This window comes from Dendrobates tinctorius, unplaced genomic scaffold (genome assembly GCF_039654945.1).
Source record: "Dendrobates tinctorius isolate UK_male_01 unplaced genomic scaffold, ASM3965494v1 ptg000128l, whole genome shotgun sequence".
NCBI lineage: Eukaryota > Metazoa > Chordata > Amphibia > Anura > Dendrobatidae > Dendrobates > Dendrobates tinctorius.
Window position 1 is genome coordinate 16,443,037 of NW_027361796.1, and position 22,973 is coordinate 16,466,009.

The 22,973-nt window shown below is 46.3% G+C and overlaps 1 protein-coding gene across 1 annotated transcript in view; it reads right to left on the bottom strand.

The window, feature by feature from the left end:
- Positions 1 to 21,801, bottom strand: part of LOC141047570 (E3 ubiquitin-protein ligase TRIM32-like) — a 38,606-nt gene extending 16,805 nt beyond the window's left edge. Inside the window, exons 1-2 of the mRNA XM_073542691.1 lie at positions 21,595 to 21,801; positions 1,231 to 1,770 (exon numbers count right to left, since the gene is read on the bottom strand). Coding sequence (XP_073398792.1) covers positions 1,231 to 1,764 — 534 coding nt within the window. The 5' untranslated portion in view covers positions 1,765 to 1,770; positions 21,595 to 21,801. The remainder of the gene's footprint in view (positions 1 to 1,230; positions 1,771 to 21,594) is intronic.
- Positions 21,802 to 22,973: the final 1,172 nt, after the last annotated feature.

The window sequence follows — 22,973 nt, forward strand, 5'->3', positions numbered from 1 at the left end:
TTTGCTGCTAAATTTTAACCCTTTTAACATCCTAGCAAAATAAAAGAATGTTTGAAAAATTAAGCTTACATAATCATAATATAGATAAATGAAATGTTATTTATTACCGTATGCATTTTGTGTGGTATGGCTATCTAGTTTTACTCCATAGTGGCCAAATCAATTTTGCCCTTATTGACCAAGCCAAATTTTGCAATTCTGGCCACTCAACTTTGGCACGTCATCATGAGGCACTGAGCTGAGCAAGCATGTGCAGCTTAGTGTTTCTGCTGGATGGCAGGCTGTATAGTCGCATCATGCAACAATGCAGCCTGCCATCTAGATGTAGCAGGGCTAGACGCATCTTGGGACAACTGATTATTATCTTCTCATCGGAAAGGTGAGGAATATGGTTATTATTTTAAATTCTTTTACAGGAGACATTGGCTTCAGTGGATTAGCTATAAGGTGAGTATAACTGCTTTTGGTTAATTTAGTGTCAATAAAGGAGTTTGTCATTTGTTCAAATAATGGACTTTATTCTGGGTGTAATGTTTTTCACATTTTCACTATGAGGTTAGTAAAGGGGGCATTTTAGAGACATGTCTCCATTACTAATCCCTGGGCTTGATGTCACCTAACAATACAAAGGTGACTTCAACCCCAAAACTATCACCCCACAAGGGAAAATGGGAAGAGTGCCAGATTTGGCGCATTTTATGGATGCGCCATTTCTAGGGTGCCGAGAGCTGATGTTTTTAGTCTGGGATGGGGATAATATCAGCCTGCAGCTGTCTGCCTAGCCTTTACTGGTTATTAATTAAAGGAAGACTCTTCGATTTTTTTTATCACACTCATTGACAATATTTGTATAATAGTGAAAATTTGCAGCAAGAGTGGAGGTGTGGATGGAGGATGGGGGGTTATTTTTTGTTTCTTTTTGTTATTATTTAAAAAAAATCTTTGATAAAAATTAATTGAATAAAAATAAGATCATTCTTTAAGTAAACAGCACTTTTACTACATACTGTACTTTATACGGTGTCATATCTTTTGATCATAATAGATAAAGTCCACTTTGAGACGGATATTAGGAAAGCTGCAAAATTGTGGCGAGCATTATATCTACTGTTGATTTATTACTTATTAACTTTCCACTTTTTCTTATTTGTAATATGATTATGTACCTTTTATCTTAATCTAAAATATAAATGTAAAGTTGAATTATAAAACATCAATGAAAGGCCATACCTTACTAACTGCAATATGTTCTGGCCTTCGAAGACCATCCACAACATTGGTTTTCACAATAGCGTTCATTCTCCAGTCCACTCCAACAATGTGTACTTTACCCTCATCTGTCCAGTCTGTCACAGCAATACTGGTGGAGTTTAGAATTGCCAGTCCGTAGGAATGTTTCCAATCTGCTTTAGAGGACTTCAAAAGATGGATCATTTCTCCTTCCTTGGAAAACACTTTAATACCTTTATATCCATTTGACACCAGTAGAAGACCTTCTTCTGTACACACCACATCTCCAAGGCAGTTGATAGTTTCAGAACCATAAGTAAATGTTTGCTTGTGATGACCTTCAGGGGAGAAGATCTGAATTTTTTGATTGCCACTGTCTTTTATAACAAGATCATCATCTACAGTTATTGCCACACTGGTTGGCCAGGTAAATTTTCCATCCTCAGATCCGTAACTTCCCAGCTCCTCAACTAGACTATTGTAGAAAATTCTTTGTATGCCTGAAAGCTTCCAATCCTTATGAAATTCATGCATGGCGTTCTAGAATAAAATTAATTTGATTGCAATAACCATGAAAAATGCTCAAACATATGACTCATTGTTTACTCACATGCTTTATAAAAATGGTGCTGTCTATTAAAATGTAACATACACTATTGCTAAAAAGTATACACAAATGTAAAATGCATGCATGAAAAATATTTAATACCTCTTCTTCATAAAGCTCCTGCAAATAGTAAGAATCTAACATGACTTAAGCTCAGCTTCCTTAGGGAGAGCATGAAGAAACACAAGAAAATACAAAACATTAATAGACAAAAATCACGTAACAACATGATGTATCTGAATATGAAGAACATGCACATTATTATTATTGTTATAACACCATTTACTCCATGGCGCTTTACATATGAAAAGGGATATACCTAACAAAAAATAAGTACAATAATCTTGAACAACATGAGTCCCGACTGGTACAGGAGAGAGGACCCTGTACAGGAGAGCTCATAGTCTACAAGAGATGGGTGAGGATACAGTAGGTGAGGTGAGGACAGAGCTGGTCATGCAACGGTATGGTGAAACGAGGGTTACTGCAGTTTTTGAAGGGTTCCAGAGGTGGGAGGATGAACAGGAAAAATCTTTTATGAGATTGTGGGAAGAGGAAATAAGAGGAGAATAGAGAAGGAGATCTTGTGAGGATTGGAGGTTGCATGCAGGCAAGTTCCGGGAGATTAGGTCACAGATGTATGGAGGGGACAGGTTGTGGATGGCTTTGTATGCCAAGGTTAGGGCTTTGAACTGGAGACTCTGGGCAATGGGGAGACAGTTGTCATGGTTAGGACATGGTTAATGTCCTGTTCTCACAGGGTTAACTTTTGCCGGCCTCTCTTTGGATCTGGGAGGGGTATTTATACTCACTCCAGACTAGCATTCTCTGTCAGCTATACTGTTATTCTGGCTGTGTGTCTGACCGACCCCCCTGGTGTGCGTGTACTGCATTGCTTGTTTGATTCCCGTGTATGACCCAGCCTGTCCCCTCACTCTGAACTCCGTCCGACATTTTAGGTACTATTGTCTTCTCTAGTTCTGACCTCCTGGCTTTGCTATTGTTACTCCGCTACCGTTTGCCCCTATTGTACCGTCTATTGCCCATTCTGGTTTCCTGATCTATTGCTACGTCCTGACTATCCGCTCTGTCTAACCCTTTGGTACTGTCCTGCTATCTCGTGCATTGACCCCTGCTTGATCTGGTTTCCACCCCTGTCTATACCCCTTGGCAACTTGTCCTGTAGTTACCTTTCTAGGAGTTTCCCTGCAGCTCCTAGCTCTGTGGAGCTTAGGCCACGCCCCCAGCATTCACATGCTTCAGGTCCTGATAGTTTGAAGCACGCATTGTCACTGCTGCTGCCCTGCTCCACAGGTATCTTTGAGTACTTTTTTTTGTACTCAGGACATGCGCACTGGCTCAGTGAGCGAGTGTAGTGCGGTGTTCCTGACATTATAGCTGACCGAGAATGCTAGTCTGGAGTGAGTATAAATACCCCTCCCAGATCCAAAGAGAGGCCGGCAAAAGTTATCCCTGTGAGAACAGGACATTAACCATGTCCTAACCATGACAGTAATGTCAGGAACACCGCACAACACTCACTCACTGAGCCAGTGCGCATGTCCTGAGTACAAAAAACCGTGCTCAAAGATACCTGTGGAGCAGGGCAGCAGCGGTGACAATGCGTGCTTCAAACTATGAGGACCTGAAGCATGTGACTGCTGGGGGCGAGGCCTAAGCTCCACAGACCTAGGAGCTGCAGGGAAACTCCTAGAAAGGTAACTACGGGACAAGTTACTAAGGGGCATAGACAGGGGCGGAAACCAGATCAAGCCGGGGTCAATGCATGAGATAGCAGGACAGTACCAAAGGGTTAGACAGAGCGGATAGTCAGGACGTAGCAATAGATCAGGAAACCAGAACGGGCAATAGACGGTACAATAGGGGCAAACGGTAGCGAAGCAACAATAGCCAAGCCAGGAGGTCAGAACCAGAGAAGACAATAGTACCTAAAACGTGAGACGGAGTTCAGAGTGAGGGGACAGGCCAGGTCATACACGGGAATCAAACAAGCAATGCAGTACACGCACAGCAGGGGGGGGGTCGGTCAGACACACAGCCAGAATAACAGTATAGCTGACAGAGAATGCTAGTCTGGAGTGAGTATAAATACCCCTCCCAGATCCAAAGAGAGGCTGGCAAAAGTTAACCCTGTGAGAACAGGACATTAACCATGTCCTAACCATGACAACAGTAAAGGGATTGACAGAGAGGAGATGCCAAGGAATAGCGGGAGCATAGGTAGATTAGTCTGACAGGGGAGTTTAGGATAGACTGGAGGGGTGGAAGAGTGTTAGAGGCAGGAGATGATGAGGGCATGAATTAGTATTTTGCAGATTCTTGGTTGAGGAATGTGTGGATCCGGGAGATATTTTTGAGTGGAAGTGGAAAGGGCTTAGATATGTGGTTTGAAGGAGAGATAAGAGTCAAGGGTTACCCATAGGCAGCAAGCTTGTGGAACTAGGGAGAGTGGGCAGCCATTGACTTTCATGGATAGGTCTGTTGAGGGGTTTGAGAGAGATGATGAATTCTGTTTTATCCATGTTAAGTTTTAGAAATCTAACAGAGAAGAAAGATGAAATAGAAGACAGGCATTGTGAGATTCTGCTTAGTAAGGAGGTGATATTGAGTCCAGAGAGATAGATCTGTGTGTCATCAGCATAGACATTATACTGAAAGACATGAGACTCGATGAGCTGTTCCAGGCCAAAAGTGTAGATAGAGAAGAGCAGGGCTCCTAGAACTGAACCTTGGGGGACATCAACAGATAGGGGCGAGATGAAGAGGTGGTGTATGAGTGAGAGATGCTGAATGTCTAGTCTGTTAGGTATGAGGAGGTCCAAGATTGGGCCAAGTCTGTGATGCCAAAAGATGAGGATGCACAATGTTACCAAACAGCTGAGAGCCACATATCATGGCTCCAAGAGCTACAGTACCTTCGGCTCCCAAGCCACAGTTTGGTGATCACTGGGATATGGTCACATGGTGCATTTTTGCCAGTTATTGTTTTACTGTAACAACAAAGTGAATGGAATTTCTGAAATCACATGTACATGCTGCTTATTTTTTCCTTGCAGATTTGGAGCACCTTTAAATATACATTTTGTCAAATCTTTTGGCATTTTTGCAATGTTTTTCAAAACACATCAAAACGCCCTTAAACGCTTCTATTTAATGCAGCTCTCAAACTGTTAGCACCAGTATTTTTGGCACATTTTTGCCGCTGCAAAGCTGAACGTTTGCACATACAGTGGGTGCGAAAAGTATTCAGACCCCAAGATCACAAAGTCAGCTATCACTGCAGCCGTCCACCAGTCGGGCCTTTATGGCAGAGTGGCCCGATGGAAGCCTCTCTTCAGTGCAAGACATATGACATCCCACATAGATCTGGCTAAAAAACACAAAGGACTCCCAGACTATGAGAAATAAGAATCTCTGGTCTGATGAGATGAAGATAGAAGTTTTTGGTGATAATTCTAAGCGGTATGTGTGGAGAAAACCAGGCACTGCTCATCACCTGCCCAATACAATCCCAACAGTGATACATGGTGGTAGCAGTATCATGCTATGTGGCTGTTTTTCAGCTGCATGGACAGGATGACTGGTTGCAATTGAAGGAAACATGAATGTGGCCAAGTACAGAGATATCCTGGATGAAAACCTCTTCCAGAGTGCTCTGACCTCAGACTTGGCTGAAGGTTCACCTTCCAATAAGACAATGACCCTAAGCACACAGCTAAAATAACAAAGGAGTGGCTTCAGAACAACTCTGTGACCATTCTTGACTGGCCCAGCCAAAGCCCTGAACTAAACCCAATTGAGTATCTCTGGAGAGACCTGAAAATGGCTGTCCACCAACGTTCACCATCCAACCTGACGGAACTGGAGAGGATCTGCAAGAAAGAATGGCAAAGGATACCTAAATCCTGGTGTGAAAAACTTGTTGCATCATTCCCAAGAAAACTCCATGGCTGTACTAGCTCAAAAAGGTGTTTCTACTCAATACTGAGCAAAGGGTCTGTGATATTTCAGTTTTTCTTTTGTAATAAATTTGCAAAACTTTGTACATTTCAGTTTCTTCAAAAAAGATGGGGTGCAGAGTGTACATTAATTAGAAAAAAAATGAAGTTTTTTGAATTTACCAAATGGCTGCAATGAAACAAAGAGTGAAAAATTTAAAAGGTTCTGAATACTTTATGTACCCACTGTACCCTTAAAGGGAATCTGTCACCCTTTTTTTGAACTATGAGCTGCCGGCATCATCAACAGTGGCTTATCTACAGCATTCTGTAATGCTGTAGATAAGCCAACGATGTAACCTGAAAGATAAGAAAAAAAGAGTTAGATTATACTCACCCCGGCTTCCGGTCCGGTCCAATGGGTGTCGCCGTCCGGTCCGGCACCTCCCATCTTCATACAATGCCGTCCTCTTCTTCCCTTCCTGTCGTGGCTCCGGCGCAGGCACACTGCTCTGCCCTGTTGAGGGCAGAGCAGAGTCCTGCAGTGCCCAGGCGCCCGGAGAGGTCCAGCGCCTGCGCACTGCAGTATTCTGCTCTGCCCTTACATATAATAAAAACGTAGACTTCTCTGGAATAAGACATCGGAGCGCAGATATCAATGTATCACTTTATTCAGCTTCCTATGAGCTACATGCCATTACAAAAGGCTTAGGAGGGCTGATCCTACTGACAGATTCCCTTTATAAAATGGTGCATTATATGCAGGGGTGGGATTCAGCTGGTTCTCCCCGGTTCAGTGGAACCGGTTGTTAAAAAAGCAGCCGGTTCCCAGAACCGGGGAGATTCACAGCTGCGATCCGGTACTGTGTGTTGCCGTGCCCTTTGTTCTGTGATGCGGCCAGCAGCAGACACAGCCGCCCGCATCACAGTGTATTGGACCGGGAGCTGTGCACGGCCGTCTCCTTGACAGCTGCGCAGCTCCCGCTCCCTGTCTACTTCCGGATCAGGTGTCGGGCCTACGCGATGACGTCATCACACAGATGCCGACATGCACCTGGATGCTGGCTGCAGAGAGGAGCTGCTGGGGAGCGACTGTGATGTCAGTATGGGAAACTGTTTTTTTTTTTTTTTAATGAATTCAGTGGGGCAGAGGGGGGTGAATGGGGCAGCTGTACATGATGGAGGGGTAAATATGGCTGCTCATGATGGAGGGGGTGAATGGGGCTGCATATGATGGAGGGGGGTGCGGGGGCTGTACATGATGGAGGGGGGTGAATGGTACTGCACATGATGGAGGGGGGTGCGGGGGCTGTACATGATGGAGGGGGGTGAATATGACTGCACATGATGGAGGGGGGTGAATGGGGCTGCACATGATGGAGGGGGGTGCGGGGGCTATACATGATGGAGGGGGGTGAATATGGCTGCACATGATGGAGGGGGGTGCGGGGGCTGTACATGATGAAGGAGGGTGAATGGGGCTGCACATGATGGAGGGGGTGAATGGGGCTACATATGGTGGAGGGGGTGCGGGGGTTGTACATGATGGAGGGGGTGAATGGAGCTGCACATGATGGAGGGGGTGAATTGGGCTGTACATGATGGAGGGGGGGTGAGTGGGGCTGCACATGTAGTGGGGTTGTACATGATGGAGTGGGGCTGCACATGATGAAGGGGGAGTGGGGCTGTACATGATGGAGTGGGGGGAGTGGGGCTATACATGATGAAGTGGGGCTGTACATGATGGAGCGGTGCTACACATGATGGACTGCGGCTGCACTTGATGATGGGGGTAAGGGGGATTGCACATGATGAAGGGGAACTGCACAGAATGAAGTGGGGGTAAGAGGGACTGCACAGGATGAATTGGGGGTAAGAGGGACTGCACATGATGATGGGGGAGTGGGGCTGCTCATGATGAAGTGGGGGGTAAGGGAGACTGCACATGATAATAATAATAATAAATTTTATTTTTATAGCGCCGACATATTCCGCAGCACTTTACATTTCAGAGGGGATTTGTACAGACAATAGACATTACAGCATAACAATAATCACATACAGTAGATTATAACAAATACCAAGAGGAAAGAGGGCCCTGCTCGCAAGCTTACAGTCTATGAGGAAAGAGGTAGACACGAAAGGTGGGTGGTAACAGTTGCCCTGATTGTATGGACCAGCCATAATGTTAGGTGTGTGACAGTACGGACACAGAGGGCTAATGGATGCATAAAGCATGTGGGAGAATGATGCGGGGAACCTGGTTATGGTAAAACTTTTGGCTCTGCCACACAGGGATAGATTAGGTTAATGTGTTGAGGTGGTAGGCCAGTCTGAATAAATGCGTTTTCAGGCCACGCTTAAAATTGTGGGGATTGGGGACTAATCGTATTGACCTGGGAAGTGCATTCCAAAGAATTGGCGCGGCACGTGTAAAGTCTTGGAGACGGGAGTGGGAGGTTCTGACTATTGAGGATGCTAACCTCAGGTCATCAGCAGAACGGAGGGCGCGGGTAGGGTGGTATACTGAAACAAGGGAGGAGATGTAGGGTGGTGCTGAGCCATGGAGGGCTTTGTGAGTGAGGGTAATAAGTTTATACTGAATTCTGGAGTGGATGGGTAGCCAGTGTAATGACTGGCACAAGGTAGAGGCATCGGTGTAACGATTGGTGAGGAATATGATCCTGGCTGCAGCATTCAAGACAGATTGGAGAGGGGAGAGTTTGGTAAGAGGGAGACCGATTAGAAGAGAGTCACAATAGTCGAGACGAGAATGAATAAGAGAAACAGTAAGAGTTTTTGCAGAGTCAAAGGTAAGAAAAGGTCGAATTGTAGAAATGTTTTTGAGGTGCAGATGACAAGAGCGAGCCAGTGATCGAATGTGGGGGGCAAAGGAAAGCTCGGAATCAAGTATGACCCCAAGACAGCGGGCCTGTTGCTGGGGAGTAATAGTGGAACCACACACAGAAATGGCAATGTCGGGTATAGGTACATTAGTAGAGGGAGGAAACACCAGGAGTTCAGTCTTTGACAGGTTCAGTTTCAGATATAATGAGGACATGATATTAGACACAGCGTTTAGACAATCGCCGGTGTTTTCTAGAAAGGCTGGCGTGATGTCAGGAGAAGAAGCGTATAATTGGGTGTCATCAGCATAGAGATGGTACTGGAAACCAAATCTACTGATTGTTTGACCAATAGGGGCAGTGTACAAGGAGAAGAGGAGGGGGCCTAGAACCGATCCTTGGGGGACCCCAACAGTAAGGGGAAGATGAGAGGAGGAGGAACTGGCAAAAGATACAGTAAAGGAGCGGTCGGAGAGATAGGAGGAGAACCAGGAGAGAACGGTATCCTTGAGGCCAATGGAACGGAGCATAGTGAGGAGGAGCTGATGATCCACAGTGTCGAATGCTGCAGAGAAATCCAAGAGAATTAGCATGGAGTAGTGACCATTTGATTTAGCTGTTAGCAGATCATTAGAGACTTTAGTGAGGGCAGTTTCAGTGGAGTGTAAAGAGCGGAAACCGGATTGGAGAGGGTCGAGAAGAGAGTTTTCTGAGAGATAGCGGATAAGACGGGAGTGGACCAGGCGTTCCAGGAGTTTAGAGATGAAGGGAAGATTAGAGACAGGTCTATAGTTAGCGGCACAGTTTTGGTCGAGGGATGGTTTTTTAAGTAGTGGATGTATGATGGCATGCTTAAATGAGGAGGGAAAAATACCAGAAGAGAGAGAGAGGTTAAATATTTTAGTTAGGTGAGGGGTGACAGCAGGGGAAAGGGACTGGAGGAGCTGTAACGGAAATGGGTCACTGGTGCAAGTAGTTGGGCGAGAAGATGCAAGGAGCCTGCTTACTTCTTCTTCTGTGACTGGTTCAAAATCAGAGAGTGAGTTAGATGCAGTGGGGGAGGGAGGACAGTGCATGGTATGAGGTGATTGGGAGATAATTTCCTGTCGGATCTGGTCAATTTTTTCTTTGAAGTAATTGGCCAGATCGTCAGCTCGGAGCTCCGTGGTTGGGGCCTGTACTCTTGGATTGAGTAGAGAATGAAAAGTGTCAAAGAGACGTTTCGGGTTATTGGACAGTGAGGTGATGAGGGTGTTGAAATAGGTTTGTTTGGAGAGGTGAAGGGCAGTGTTGTATGTTCTAAGCATAAACTTAAAATGGATGAAATCTTCGGGTAGATTGGATTTTCTCCACAGATGTTCGGCGCACCTGGAGCACCGCTGCAGGAAACGTGTTTGCACCGTGTGCCAGGGTTGTCGCCGTCTGCGTTGTGGTGTTTTATTTATAGGGGGTGCAAATTCATCCAGGGCAGTTTGAAGTGTTTCATTGTAATGCTTCAATGCAGAATCAGAACATGAGAGGGAGGAGATAGGGGCCAATGAAGACTGCAAGTTCTTCATAAGTTTCTGGGTGTTAATGGCCTGTATGTTTCTATAAGTCTGGACAGTGGGGGTGACCTGAGCAGCCTGGCAGTTCTTGATAGAGAATGAAAGAAGATTGTGGTCAGAGAGCGGGAGAGGGGAGTTTGCAAAATCATCCACTGCACAAAGCCGAGAGAAGACCAAGTCGAGGGAGTTTCCGTCTTCATGCGTTGGAGAATTAGTAAGCTGCGAAAGGCCAAATGAGGAGGTTAGAGATAAAAGGTGAGTAGCAGATGATGAGAGGGGAAGAGCAATGGGGATGTTGAAATCTGAAGTGGGGGGTAAGGGGGACTGCACATGATGAAATGGAAGGGGGATAGGGGGCTGCAAATGATGAAGGGGCACTGCAGATGAAGTGAGGGGTGATAGGGGACTGCAACGGATGAAGTAAGGGGACTTCAAATTAAAATGGGGGGACTGCAAATGATGATGTGGGGGAGAGGATGGGGGACTGCAAATGATGAATTCAGTGTGAGTGACGGGGCACAGCAATTTAATTCAAGGTGAGGGGGTGAGGAGAGCAAATGATGAATTAAAGGTGGGGGGTGAGGAGAGCAAATGATCTATCTGGAGAACAAATAAAGAATTTTGAGTGTGAGGGAGTAAGTGATGTATTGAATGTGGGGTAGAGCAGTTGATAATGAATAGAGGGTGGGAGAGAAAGACATGACAATGAATTGAGGAGGGAGGGGCATGTAAATATAATGAATCGGGGTTAGGGTTAGAGCAGGAGTTACATAGTGGGAGGTTGAAGTGCCTGGTAATGAATTGGGGGAAAGAGTACAGGTGCTAATTTATGTATTAAATGGGGAAAGTGGCATTTATAGTTAGTGGGTGCACAGTGGTGGATTATAATTTATATTTGGAATGGTGGGTTGCATAATAACCAATTATGTATTAATGGTGGGTGCACATCTGTATTCAGATGTGTAGTGTAGAAGGGAAAAAGTGGGGAATGTGCTCTGGAAGCCGTACTCTAGGTAACTGTGTTATTTCATGCAGTGACGAGTCCTGGCTGGAAGAAGTGATGGCAGTCTGTGCTGGGTGAAAAAGAAAAGCAAAGATGAAGTACTTCAGCTAGAGACGTCACTGGTGAGTCAATGTGTTACCTGTACACTGACAGTAAATACAGAGTTCCTGTATACAATTGCACTTAGTATTGTGTTTTTAATTAATGATCAGTATTGTAGCATTCAGTCACTATCTGGTGGTAATATGTGGTCTGGCCATGGTGTGGCGGTATTTGTTCCTTGCATGTGGTATTATTTGGTGACTATGTGGTGGTAATATGTGGTCTGGTCATGGTGCGGCATTATTTGTTCCTTGTATGTGGTTTTATTCTGTGACTATATGGTGGTAATATGTGGTCTGGTCATGGTGTGACGATATTTGTCCCTTGTATGTGGTATTTAATGGTTTGTTTTTTTTTTAAATGTAAATGTATGTGACTCAATCCCTTAAAGAAAAATACATACGGTAAATATATATTTATTTTTAATAGTTTAGAGCAGGGGTCCCCAACCGCCGGTCCGCGGTCCAGCACCGGGCTGCTGCAGTGCCCTTACCGGTCCGCGGACAAAAGGGGAGCCAGGGGCGGTCAGTGGCGTAGCGGGGGCTGGGGCGGCGCGCAGCAATTCTTATACTGCCCTCGTGTAGCGGCGGCCAGGGAGCGATCCAAGCAGCTCCGCTCCTGCTATAGAGGGAATAGCAGGAGCGGAGCTGCAAGGACCCGTCCACTGCGTCCAGCTTCCTGCCCACCGCCCGCGCTTCCTGTCTCTGACTGACACAGAGAGGAGCGCGCCGCTGCTGTGTCAGAGCAAGGAAGCGCGGGCGATGCTGTGGACAGGTGAGAGGAGAGAGGTGGTGTGTGTGTATATATATGTCTGTCTGTGTGTGTACATATATGTCTGTTTTTTTGTTTGTCTGTGTTTGTGTAGGTGGAGCCTAGCCCTGGAGGAGATGGGGACATGAGGAGAAGACCGTGATGGGGAGAGAAGGCCATGATGCCTGGGGTGATGGGAGAAGGCCATGATGGGGGTGATGGAGAGAAGGCATTGATGGGAGTGATGGAGAGATGTCAGTGATGGGGTGAAGGCAATGATGGGGAGAAGGGAGTGATGGGGTGAAGGCAATGATGGGGTGATGGAGCAGGCAAGGATGGGGGTGATGGAGCACTCATTCAAAACCTATGGTGAATTGAGTCACATTATAAATGTTATTTAATTATAAGTATGCACTGCTACACTACAACCGCGTCCATATACCCCGCCCCCTTATGACCAAAGCCCCGCCCCTGTCACACCTCCATCCCCGCCCTGCCGGGCCATGGAAGAATGGTCTTGCTTGAAACCGGTCCCTGGTGCAAAAAAGGTTGGGGACCACTGGTTTAGAGTAGAGTAGGGCCTGGCCGAAAGAGTCTTCCGTGTCTTGGTATCAGCTTAAAAATTATTTTAGCCAGAACAAAAGCTGCTGGTTATATGAGTGATCTGGTGTTTGATGGGAACTGTTAATTTCAGAATGTAGTGCACAGCCTGGCCAGCCGGTCAGTCAAGTGAGACAGCTGCATAGAAATATATGCAGCTGTCACACTTGGGTCAGGAGAGCCGCTGTGCACTGTTTTGATCTCATTCCAATTTATTTTTTTCAACTGTTTGACTGCACCCCTACTTGTATATGAGAAACTGGGTCTGAGCAGAAAAAGTAAATTAATGTGCATGCAAAATGTAATTGCATATGAACACATGACCTTTACACAGAGAAAACCAAAAGCAAAACACAAAACAAATATCCTGGAATAAAAAAGTAAAAAAATATATTGCAAAAATTGCATGAAGGTAGTAATAATAGTAATAAAAAGGGTATTTAGTTAACATAATTTTGATCAAAATAATGTAGAAGCCATCCCGCCACGTCAATTATTTTGATCAAAATTATGTTAACTAAATACCCTTTTTATTACTATTATTACTACCTTCATGCAATTTTTGCAATATATTTTTTTACTTTTTTATTCCAGGATATTTGTTTTGTGTTTTGCTTTTCTCTGTGTAAAGGTCATGTGTTCATATGCAATTACATTTTGCATGCACATTAATTTACTTTTTCTGCTCAGACCCAGTTTCTCATTTGTTTCATTGTGCATTCTGTGCATATAAGGGTGTGACCGCCCTGTTTGAGTTGGAAAATCCATCCTGTCTGGCCTATACTATTACTGGTGGTTCAGTTCCTCTGTCCTTGTTCACATTTACGTCACTTGACAAGTGGAAAGGTTTTAAATACAAGAGTTAGGACTTTCCCACAAGGGTTGCCGTGACGTGGCGGGATGGCTTCTACATTATTGTGATCAAAATTATGTTAACTAAATACCCTTTTTATTACTATTATTACTACCTTCATGCAATTTTTGCAATATATTTTTTTACTTTTTTATTCCAGGATATTTGTTTTGTGTTTTGCTTTTGGTTTTCCCTACTTGTATATGTTTGAGGAAAAGGTGTGTGTAAATGTGTGTGGCTTAAAATGGGTGTGGCTTAAAATGGGTGTGGCTTTCCTACACATAAACACAGAACCTGTTGTTAAAAATTTGAATCCCACCCCTGATTATATGTACTCTCGTTTTGTAAAATACCTACTGATATGGTGTACAGTCATAGTGGTTTTTTATTTTGTCATGACTAGAGTTGAGCGAAACGAGTCGAAAAAAATTCAAAAGTCGCCGACTTTTGGCAAAGTCGGGTTTCATGAAACGAAACCCGACCCTAGGATGAGGTCGGCCACGAGGTCGGCGACTTACGCGCCAAAGTCGCGTTTCAAAAGTTTGTTTTGCGCTCTTTTTCAGCCAATCAGGATCCACGGACACTGTGGGCAACGTGATGACATAGGCACGGGTCACCACCATCTTTCAGAAGGGCATGCAAGTGATTGGCTTGCTTTGGTGGGCGTCACAGGGGGTATAAAAGGGCGTGCACGCCGACCGCCATCTTACTTCTGCCGATCTTAGTATAGGGAGAGGTTGCTGCTGATTCTGTAGGGAGAGCGTTAGGCAGGGAAGAAGACAAAAAAACTGCTTCTGCTGCTAGCGATTTGGCCTGCACAACACACCAGTCACTGTGTGTGCAGTGCAAGGGGAGGCTATATAGTGGTGTATCAGTGGTGTTGGTTGTTGGGCTGCCTTCTAAGGCTTCCTGACATTCCTGCATTGCTGTTTACCCACTGCTCCGCAAACTGCTTTTTTAAAAGCAATCCAATCTCCCTTATCCTCTAGTCACTTTGGTCACAGCTGTGCCATCGAGCCTGTCACATAGCGCTCAGATATCAGTGGGCCTCACACAATCTAAAAGTGTCCATCCAGTGTCCAAAAGTGTGTGCAGAGATTCAAAATCTCCCTTATCCTCTAGTCACTTTGGTCACAGCTGTGCCATCGAGCCTGTCACATAGCGCTCAGATATCAGTGGGCCTCACACAATCCAAAAGTGTCCAGTGTCCAAAAGTGTGTGCAGAGATTCAAAACCTCCCTTATCCTCTAGTCACTTTGGTCACAGCTGTGCCATCGAGCCTGTCACATAGCGCTCAGATATCAGTGGGCCTCACACAATCCAAAAGTGTCCAGTGTCCAAAAGTGTGTGCAGAGATTCAAAATCTCCCTTATCCTCTAGTCACTTTTGTCACAGCTGTGCCATCGAGCCTGTCACATAGCGCTCAGATATTCATTGGGCCTCACACAATCCAAAAGTGTCCAGTGTCCAAAAGTGTGTGCAGAGATTCAAAATCTCCCTTATCCTCTAGTCACTTTGGTCACAGCTGTGCCATCGAGCCTGTCACATAGCGCTCAGATATCAGTGGGCCTCACACAACCCAAAAGTGTCCATCCAGTGTCCAAAAGTGTGTGCAGAGATTCAAAATCTCCCTTATCCTCTAGTCACTTTGGTCACAGCTGTGCCATCGAGCCTGTCACATAGCGCTCAGATATCAGTGGGCCTCACACAATCCAAAAGTGTCCAGTGTCCAAAAGAGTGTGCAGAGATTCAAAATCTCCCTTATCCTCTAGTCACTTTGGTCACAGCTGTGCCATCGAGCCTGTCACATAGCGCTCAGATATCAGTGGGCATCACACAATCCAAAAGTGTCCAGTGTCCACAAGTGTCTGCAGAAATTCAAAATCTCCCCTGTCCTATAAACACCTTGTACCTTGTTTTACTTTACTATATAGTTTGTTGGATTTTGTCTACATTTCTACCAAAAATGAGGAAGGCTGGTGGAAGAGGCCGTGGAATTGGGCGGGGGTTGGCAGCTGGTAATGATGGTGTTGGTGGTGGATCTGATGGTAGTGGCAAGAGCAAAATAGGACCGAATGCAGGAGGTGCTGACCCTGCGTCATCGTCTGGCTACATAAGGCCTCGAACGCTTAGTTTTCTAGGAGTTGGCAAACCGCTTTTAAAGCCAGAGCATCAGGAAAAAGTTTTGTCTTACATTGCTGACTCAGCCTCCAGCTCTATCGCCTCCTCTTCTTCAGTTGTAAAAAGTAAAAGCACTGAGTCGTCATTGGAGGCTCATGTTCATGAACCACACCTTTCCTTGTGTCCTTCACCCCAACCAAGATTGAAGGATGACGCAGGCCATACTACTGATTACTCCATGGAGCTGTTTTCACATACCATGCCTGGATTATCAAGTGAAATGGTGAATTACCCAGGCCAAGATGAATCTGACATGGAGTGCACTGATGCACAGCCGCTGATGGATGATTCTGCTGGTACATTCACTCTGAGCACTACATTGTCCTCGCAGTGTACAGAGCCAGATTCTGACCCTGATGAGACTCAAGTGCCCCTTCCCGCACACTATACCACCATACACGGTGACACAGAGGAAGGTGCACATGACATAGAAGAGGAGGTGATGGATGACCCAGTTGTTGACCCAGATTGGCATCCATTGGGGGAAGAGGGTGCTGCTTCCAATAGCTCAGATGAGGAGCATCCACAGCAGACATCGACATCGCAACAGCTGTTATCTGGCAGGCCCGGAGCACTCCAAAGACAGGTTCCAAACATCAAAAGAGTTGCTGGACAGCTTGTCCAGAGGGTCAAAAGATCACAGCGTGCTAGGCCGCAAAATGTCTGCCAAAGTAGGAAGAGTGCAGTGTGGCACTTTTTTGAACAAAATCCTCATGATCAGGCCAAGGTTATCTGTAAGAAGTGCGCAAAGACCTTTAGCCGAGGGAAAAATCTGAAAAATTTGAATACCAGTTGCATGCTTAGACATTTAACAAGCATGCACTTGCGAGCGTGGACACAACACCAAACCTCAAGTGCCACATGTGCAACTGATCACAACGAAGGTAGTCAGCAACGCTACATTGTTTCCCCCACTGTAAGCCCACCGGTTAGCATAGCATCAAAAGTTGAGGTGTCGTTGCAAGACCACAGCAGTCAGGGAATCCCACTGTTATATCAACGAAAGACTGATTCTAGGCCATCAGAAAGAACACCAACTCCATCACCATCATCAACCCTCTCTCAGTCCGCCCTGTCCACCGCTACTTCCACCATATGCAGCTCTCAAGTCCAGCTCACCCTCCCAGACACTATGAGTAGGTCAAGAAAGTACTCAGTCTCTCATCCGCGTACACTGGGTTTGAACGCCCACATTGCCAAACTAATCTCGTTTGAGATGATGCCCTTTCGGTTGGTGGAAAGCACAGCTTTCCGCGAACTCATGGCCTATGCAGTACCACGCTATGACCTACCCAGTCGCCACTTCTTCTCTCGCAAAGCCATCCACCATCATGTGAAAGACCGCATTGTCCATGCACTCAAGCAGTCAGTGAGCGGAAAGGTGCACCTCACAACTGATGCATGGTCCAGTCGGCATGGCCAGGGCCGTTACGTGTCCATCACTGCGCACTGGGTTAATGTGGTGGATGCAGGGTCCACAGGGGACAGCGGTGGTGGGACAGTGCTGCCTAGCCCACGGTATAGGAAACAGTTGGCTGTAGGCGTTCGACCCTCCTCCTCCTCCTCCTCCTCCAGAAGCGAACGCTCGTCCACAGAGCGCAGTTGTACGAGCACTCCATCTGCAGCTGCCACTGTTGCACACGATGTGTCCCCCTATCGAGCAGCTAGTGGAAAGCGTCAGCAGGCTGTGTTGCAGATGATGTGTTTGGGCGACAGACACACCGCCGAGGTGCTGGCCGAGTACTTGAAGCGACAAACTGAGTCATGGCTGGGCAGTGTACATCTTGAGGCAGGCAAGGTAGTTAGTGATAACGGCCGTAATTTTGTGGCAGCCATAGCCCTTTCAAAACTCAGCCACATACCTTGCTTGGCTCACACCTTGAACCTGGTGGTGCAGTGCTTCCTCAAAAATTATCCGGAGTTAACAGCCCTGCTCCAGAAGGTGCGAAGACTGTGCGCGCACATCCGCCGGTCGCCTGTACACTCCGTTCGTATGCAGAAGCTGCAGCGATTGCTCCGCCTTCCCAACCACCGCCTCATTATCGACATTGCAACAAGGTGGAACTCCACCCTGCACATGGTGGAGCGGCTGTGCGAGCAGAGGCATGCCATAATGCATTTGTGGGAGGATACACGGCCAGGCACTTTGAGAGCAGACATGGAGTTGACAGGTGTGCAGTGGTCGAAGCTGAAAGACCTTTGTAAAGTCCTTCAGTGTTTTGAGGAATGCACACGGCTGGTAAGCGCAGACGACGCCATCCTAAGCATGAGCATCCCACTTATGCGTCTGCTCATGCAAACTTTGATGCACCTTAAGGAGCAGGCGTCTGCAGCCAATGTTGATGAGGAGGAAGAGGAGGAGGGAATCCTTGATGACATTCAGCCATTGTCTGCTCAGGGACCTCTCCTGGACGAGGTGGAGGAAGAAGAGGAGGAGGAGGATGATGATGGGGATGATTACTTAGGGGAGGAGGATGCATCTCATGGGGCAAGTGAAAATGTTGGCGTGGCAAGGTCTGGTACAGGGTTTGTGCGTGACTGGAGGGATGTGGATTTGCCAGAAAGTGCTCCTCCACCCAGCACTCGCAGTGCATCATTGACACCGGGAACATTGGCCCACATGTCAGATTATGCCTTGCGGATCCTAAAAAGGGACCCCCGCATTGCCAAAATGATGAACGATGACGACTACTGGTTGGCCAGCATCCTGGATCCACGCTATAAAGGCAAATTACAAAACATCATGCCACAGGAGAACCTTGACCTAATATTGGCTAATAAACAAGCAACTCTGGTAAATCGGTTGCTTGAGGCATTCCCAGCACACAGCAGCGGTGATGGTTCTCACACGAGCCGTACGGGCCGGGGGCAGCTTGGCAGAGGTGTTCGTGGTGCACACAGCAGAAGTGGCGTTGGAGACAGGGGTTTCATGACAATGTTGTGGACTGATTTTTCAAATACCGCTCACACAACTGGTAATACTGCATCGATGGAAAGTGACAGGAGACAGCAGTTGTCAACTATGGTTACAAACTACTTTTCCTCCCATATCGATGTTCTCCCACACAGGTCATTCCCCTTTGACTATTGGGCCGCTAAACTGGACACCTGGCCTGAATTGGCCCAATATGCCTTACAGGAGCTCGCTTGCCCAGCTGCAAGTGTGCTATCGGAAAGAGTCTTCAGTGCAGCTGGATCAATCCTGACAGAAAAAAGGACCCGTCTGTCAACCCAAAATGTGGATGATCTAACCTTCATTAAAATGAACCACGCATGGGTTTCCAAGGATTTTGTCCCACCTTCCCCTGATGACACATAGGGTGACAGAAAAATGGCTTGCTTTGGTCCACCTCTTCCTGGTACTTCACCTATTTCGCCTTTTGCATCAGCTGAATGTCCAACATCAACATATGCCACTTTCTAAAACTCCCTAACTGTGCTGCCTCCCCCCCCATGGCCGGGGTCACCACCTAGCGCACGACACCGTGCGAGTGCCATTGCCCTGGACAGGTGGGTAGGCCGACTCTTGGGCGCGGGCACTGGCACAGGGTCCCTCATAGTGCAATCAAGGGTCTCTGACGGTGGTGGTGCACACCCGCCGTCAGACACACCCCTGTACTATGAGGGGCCCAGTGCCAGTACCGACGCCCACGAGTGGGCCCCCCTTGCTTGGGCAGGGCCCCAGCATTTGCAATCTTTACCTCTCCCTGCTCCTCCGCTGTGTAATCTGGGCCGTCAAATCCATACTGTGCCTGACACCGTCTGAGCCTGCCTCCTGATGTATAGACATATATTTTGAATGTGTACACTATCCATACATGTTATCCGGGAATACGGTACCCTTTCTAACCTTTGTGCAATCACGTGCAATCCATACTGGGCCTAACACTGTCTGAGCCTGCCTCCTGAGACATATATTTTGAATGTGTACGCTATCCATACATGTTATCCGGGGATACGGTACCCTTTCTAACCTTTGTGCAATCACGTGCAATCCATACTGGGCCTAACACCGTCTGAGCCTGCCTCCTGATGTATAGACATATATTTTGAATGTGTACGCTATCCATACATGTTATCTGGGGATACGGTACCCTTTCTAACCTTTGTGCAATCACGTGCAATCCATACTGGGCCTAACACCGTCTGAGCCTGCCTCCTGAGACATATATTTTGAATGTGTACGCTATCCATACATGTTATCCAGGGATACGGTACCCTTTCTAACCTTTGTGCAATCACGTGCAATCCATACTGGGCCTAACACTGTCTGAGCCTGCCTCCTGAGACATATATTTTGAATGTGTACGCTATCCATACATGTTATCTGGGGATACGGTACCCTTTCTAACCTTTGTGCAATCACGTGCAATCCATACTGGGCCCAACACCATCTGAGCCTGCCTCCTGAGACATATATTTTGAATGTGTACGCTATCCATACATGTTATCTGGGGATACGGTACCCTTTCTAACCTTTGTGCAATCACGTGCAATCCATACTGTGCCTGACACCGTCTGAGCCTGCCTCCTGATGTATAGACATATATTTTGAATGTGTACGCTATCCATACATGTTATCCGGGGATACGGTACCCTTTCTAACCTTTGTGCAATAACGTGCAATCCATACTGGGCCTAACACCGTCTGAGCCTGCCTCCTGAGACATATATTTTGAATGTGTACGCTATCCATACATGTTATCTGGGGATACGGTACCCTTTCTAACCTTTGTGCAATCACGTGCAATCCATACTGGGCCTAACACCGTCTGAGCCTGCCTCCTGAGACATATATTTTGAATGTGTACGCTATCCATACATGTTATCCGGGGATACGGTACCCTTTCTAACCTTTGTGCAATCACGTGCAATCCACCATACACTGGAACATTGCAAAGGTGGACATCAGACACTGGAGCAGCATTTACAGGGCCCATTATACACTAGAGCATTAGAAATGGGGCCCATTATGTTTGGAGCATTATTTGGGCCCATAAGACAGTAGAGCTTCATCCATGGGGACCAACATATACTGTAGCATTATGTGGAGCTCATCATATACTGTTTCAAACATTATATGGGACCAATGATTCTGTATGGAGAAATAAATGGGCCTCGTCATGAGATGTAAAAAGTGAGGTATTTTTCATTGTACTATACCGCTATTTCTCTGCCGTATCGGAGCATGATGAGTTGTGGTATGTGTTAAAGGGGCGCTCTTTCGCCCAGGGCACATGAAAACCTGGAGCCAGCCCTCCCCCCCCACAGTCTGTAGCCAAATAACCCCCATTTTTCAGTGCGTAACTTGTATTATGAAGTTAATTAAGGTTGATAAGCTTAAGTAAGAAGAATTGATGCTTTTGGCATTCAAATGGGCCCTGTTGGTGTGTTTCCTGTCCTCCTCTCACTGCCGACTTTTATTCCCCATTGACTTACATTGGGTTTCGTGTTTCGGGACGACCCCGACTTTTCCCTATAATCGGACGATCTTGCTCGACCCGACTTTTGGAAAAGTCGGGTTTCACGAAACGAAACGCGACCCTAAAAAAACAAAAGTCGCTCAACTCTAGTCATGACATTTACCCGCTATTACAAGTAATGGAAGCAATAGCAACAGACAGTTTTGATTGAGTCCAATTTACAGTATGACTTTCCTGTAAAATGAATGAAACTATTTCCTAAACAGTTATATAAAAACAAGCATTCAGGCAATTCAGAACTAAATTGTGACTATGGTATTCTTAACTTTTTGACACTTCATAGGTGGTGTAAGGGCTATACCCATTGAATTAATGACAGTTTTTAGGCCATGCTGTTTATAGAAATATAGTTATCTGCTTCTATGCGCTGACCATATATAATATTTTTGTAGAATTCTACAATATTTTATGCTGCAAACAATGACTTGCTTACCTATGCTGCTGCTACCGTCCCCAATGACAGAAGTAAGACAGTGAATGAGCCGGCTGGTACAGTGTCTGTGTCTGATCCCATTGCAGTTACCATGGAGCAATACCCATGGCCCTGCTCAGTGCTGATACACATCAGAATATCCAATTTGTTCAGCTCAGATAAATTTCACACTCCCCACTGGCAGAGTAACAACTTGTTTGTGTTCTGTTCTGTTCATGGTTCCCTGGAAACTCACAATGTTGTATTCTCTGACAGCAATGTCAATGTGGAATTATTTGCACAAAATGAAGTTTTCAGTAAACAAGAATAAACCACTAAGTGATGGGGTGTTGGCTTGTTACCATGTGTCAGGATTATAAATGCTACATTGTAGCATTGCATGTCTGGAGACTTACTGCATGCTTATTTCCTCCAGTGCAGGATATTACTGTTAGGAGTGGCGGAAGGCACTAAAAAAAAAAAAATAATTAAAGTGCCTTCGCCACTCGGGGTCCACCGTGCGGTGGATGACAAAACCGCTGCTGGGAGAGGCAGAGCACTAATATGCACAGGGTTCTAACTCACCCAGATGCAATAAGGCAAGCCCTGTTAAATCACACAGAGCTGCAGGGAAAAATAACACAAAATAGTGTCGCTGAGCCTGTTAACAGCACAGGATCTCAGCGGCACACGTGCGGTAGCCTGAAACCGGAGTAGTTAAGGATAGTCACTACAACCGAGCGGACTTACCGTGTACATGTGTGCTCGGCGTCGCAACTGCACACACCTGGAAAGGCTGCAACCGCAAATATCGCAAGCACGATGCAGGACGCTAAGCTGCTGGAAGATGGAGCTTGTGCGCGTTGGCGTTAGCGCAGGTGCTAACAGAATACCACTCACACAGACGTAATAACCGAGGGAAGGGGTTTCATAATGAGTCAGTCACCAGTCCAAGCATCCGTCACCATTCACACAGCAGCAGTATAAAAATACTAGCACATGGCATAGCGGCCATGCGCACTTTTTATAGCGTACGGGACCTGCCAGAAATCTCCAGAGCCCTGAGCTAAGCCAATGGAATCAGGAGCAGGACCTGAGCACCTGACTCCTGAACTCCAATGGGAGCTCGTCCCGTGGGCATGCTCAGAAGTTGGAAAAGAGGACTTAGCCTCTGGAGACAAATGTGAGAACCTAGATTCCCGCATAGGCAGCATAGAACCCAGATTCCTAACAACTGTGAATGCCACTACTGTTACCAGCACACTAAAGCTGGACATTCTCAGCCAAACTTATCAGTTTTGGCCAAGAAGCCAACTATCTAATGGGACAGTGGGTGCTCACAACTAGAGTTGAGCGACTTTTGGTTTTTTAGGGTCGCGTTTCATTTCGTGAAACCCGAC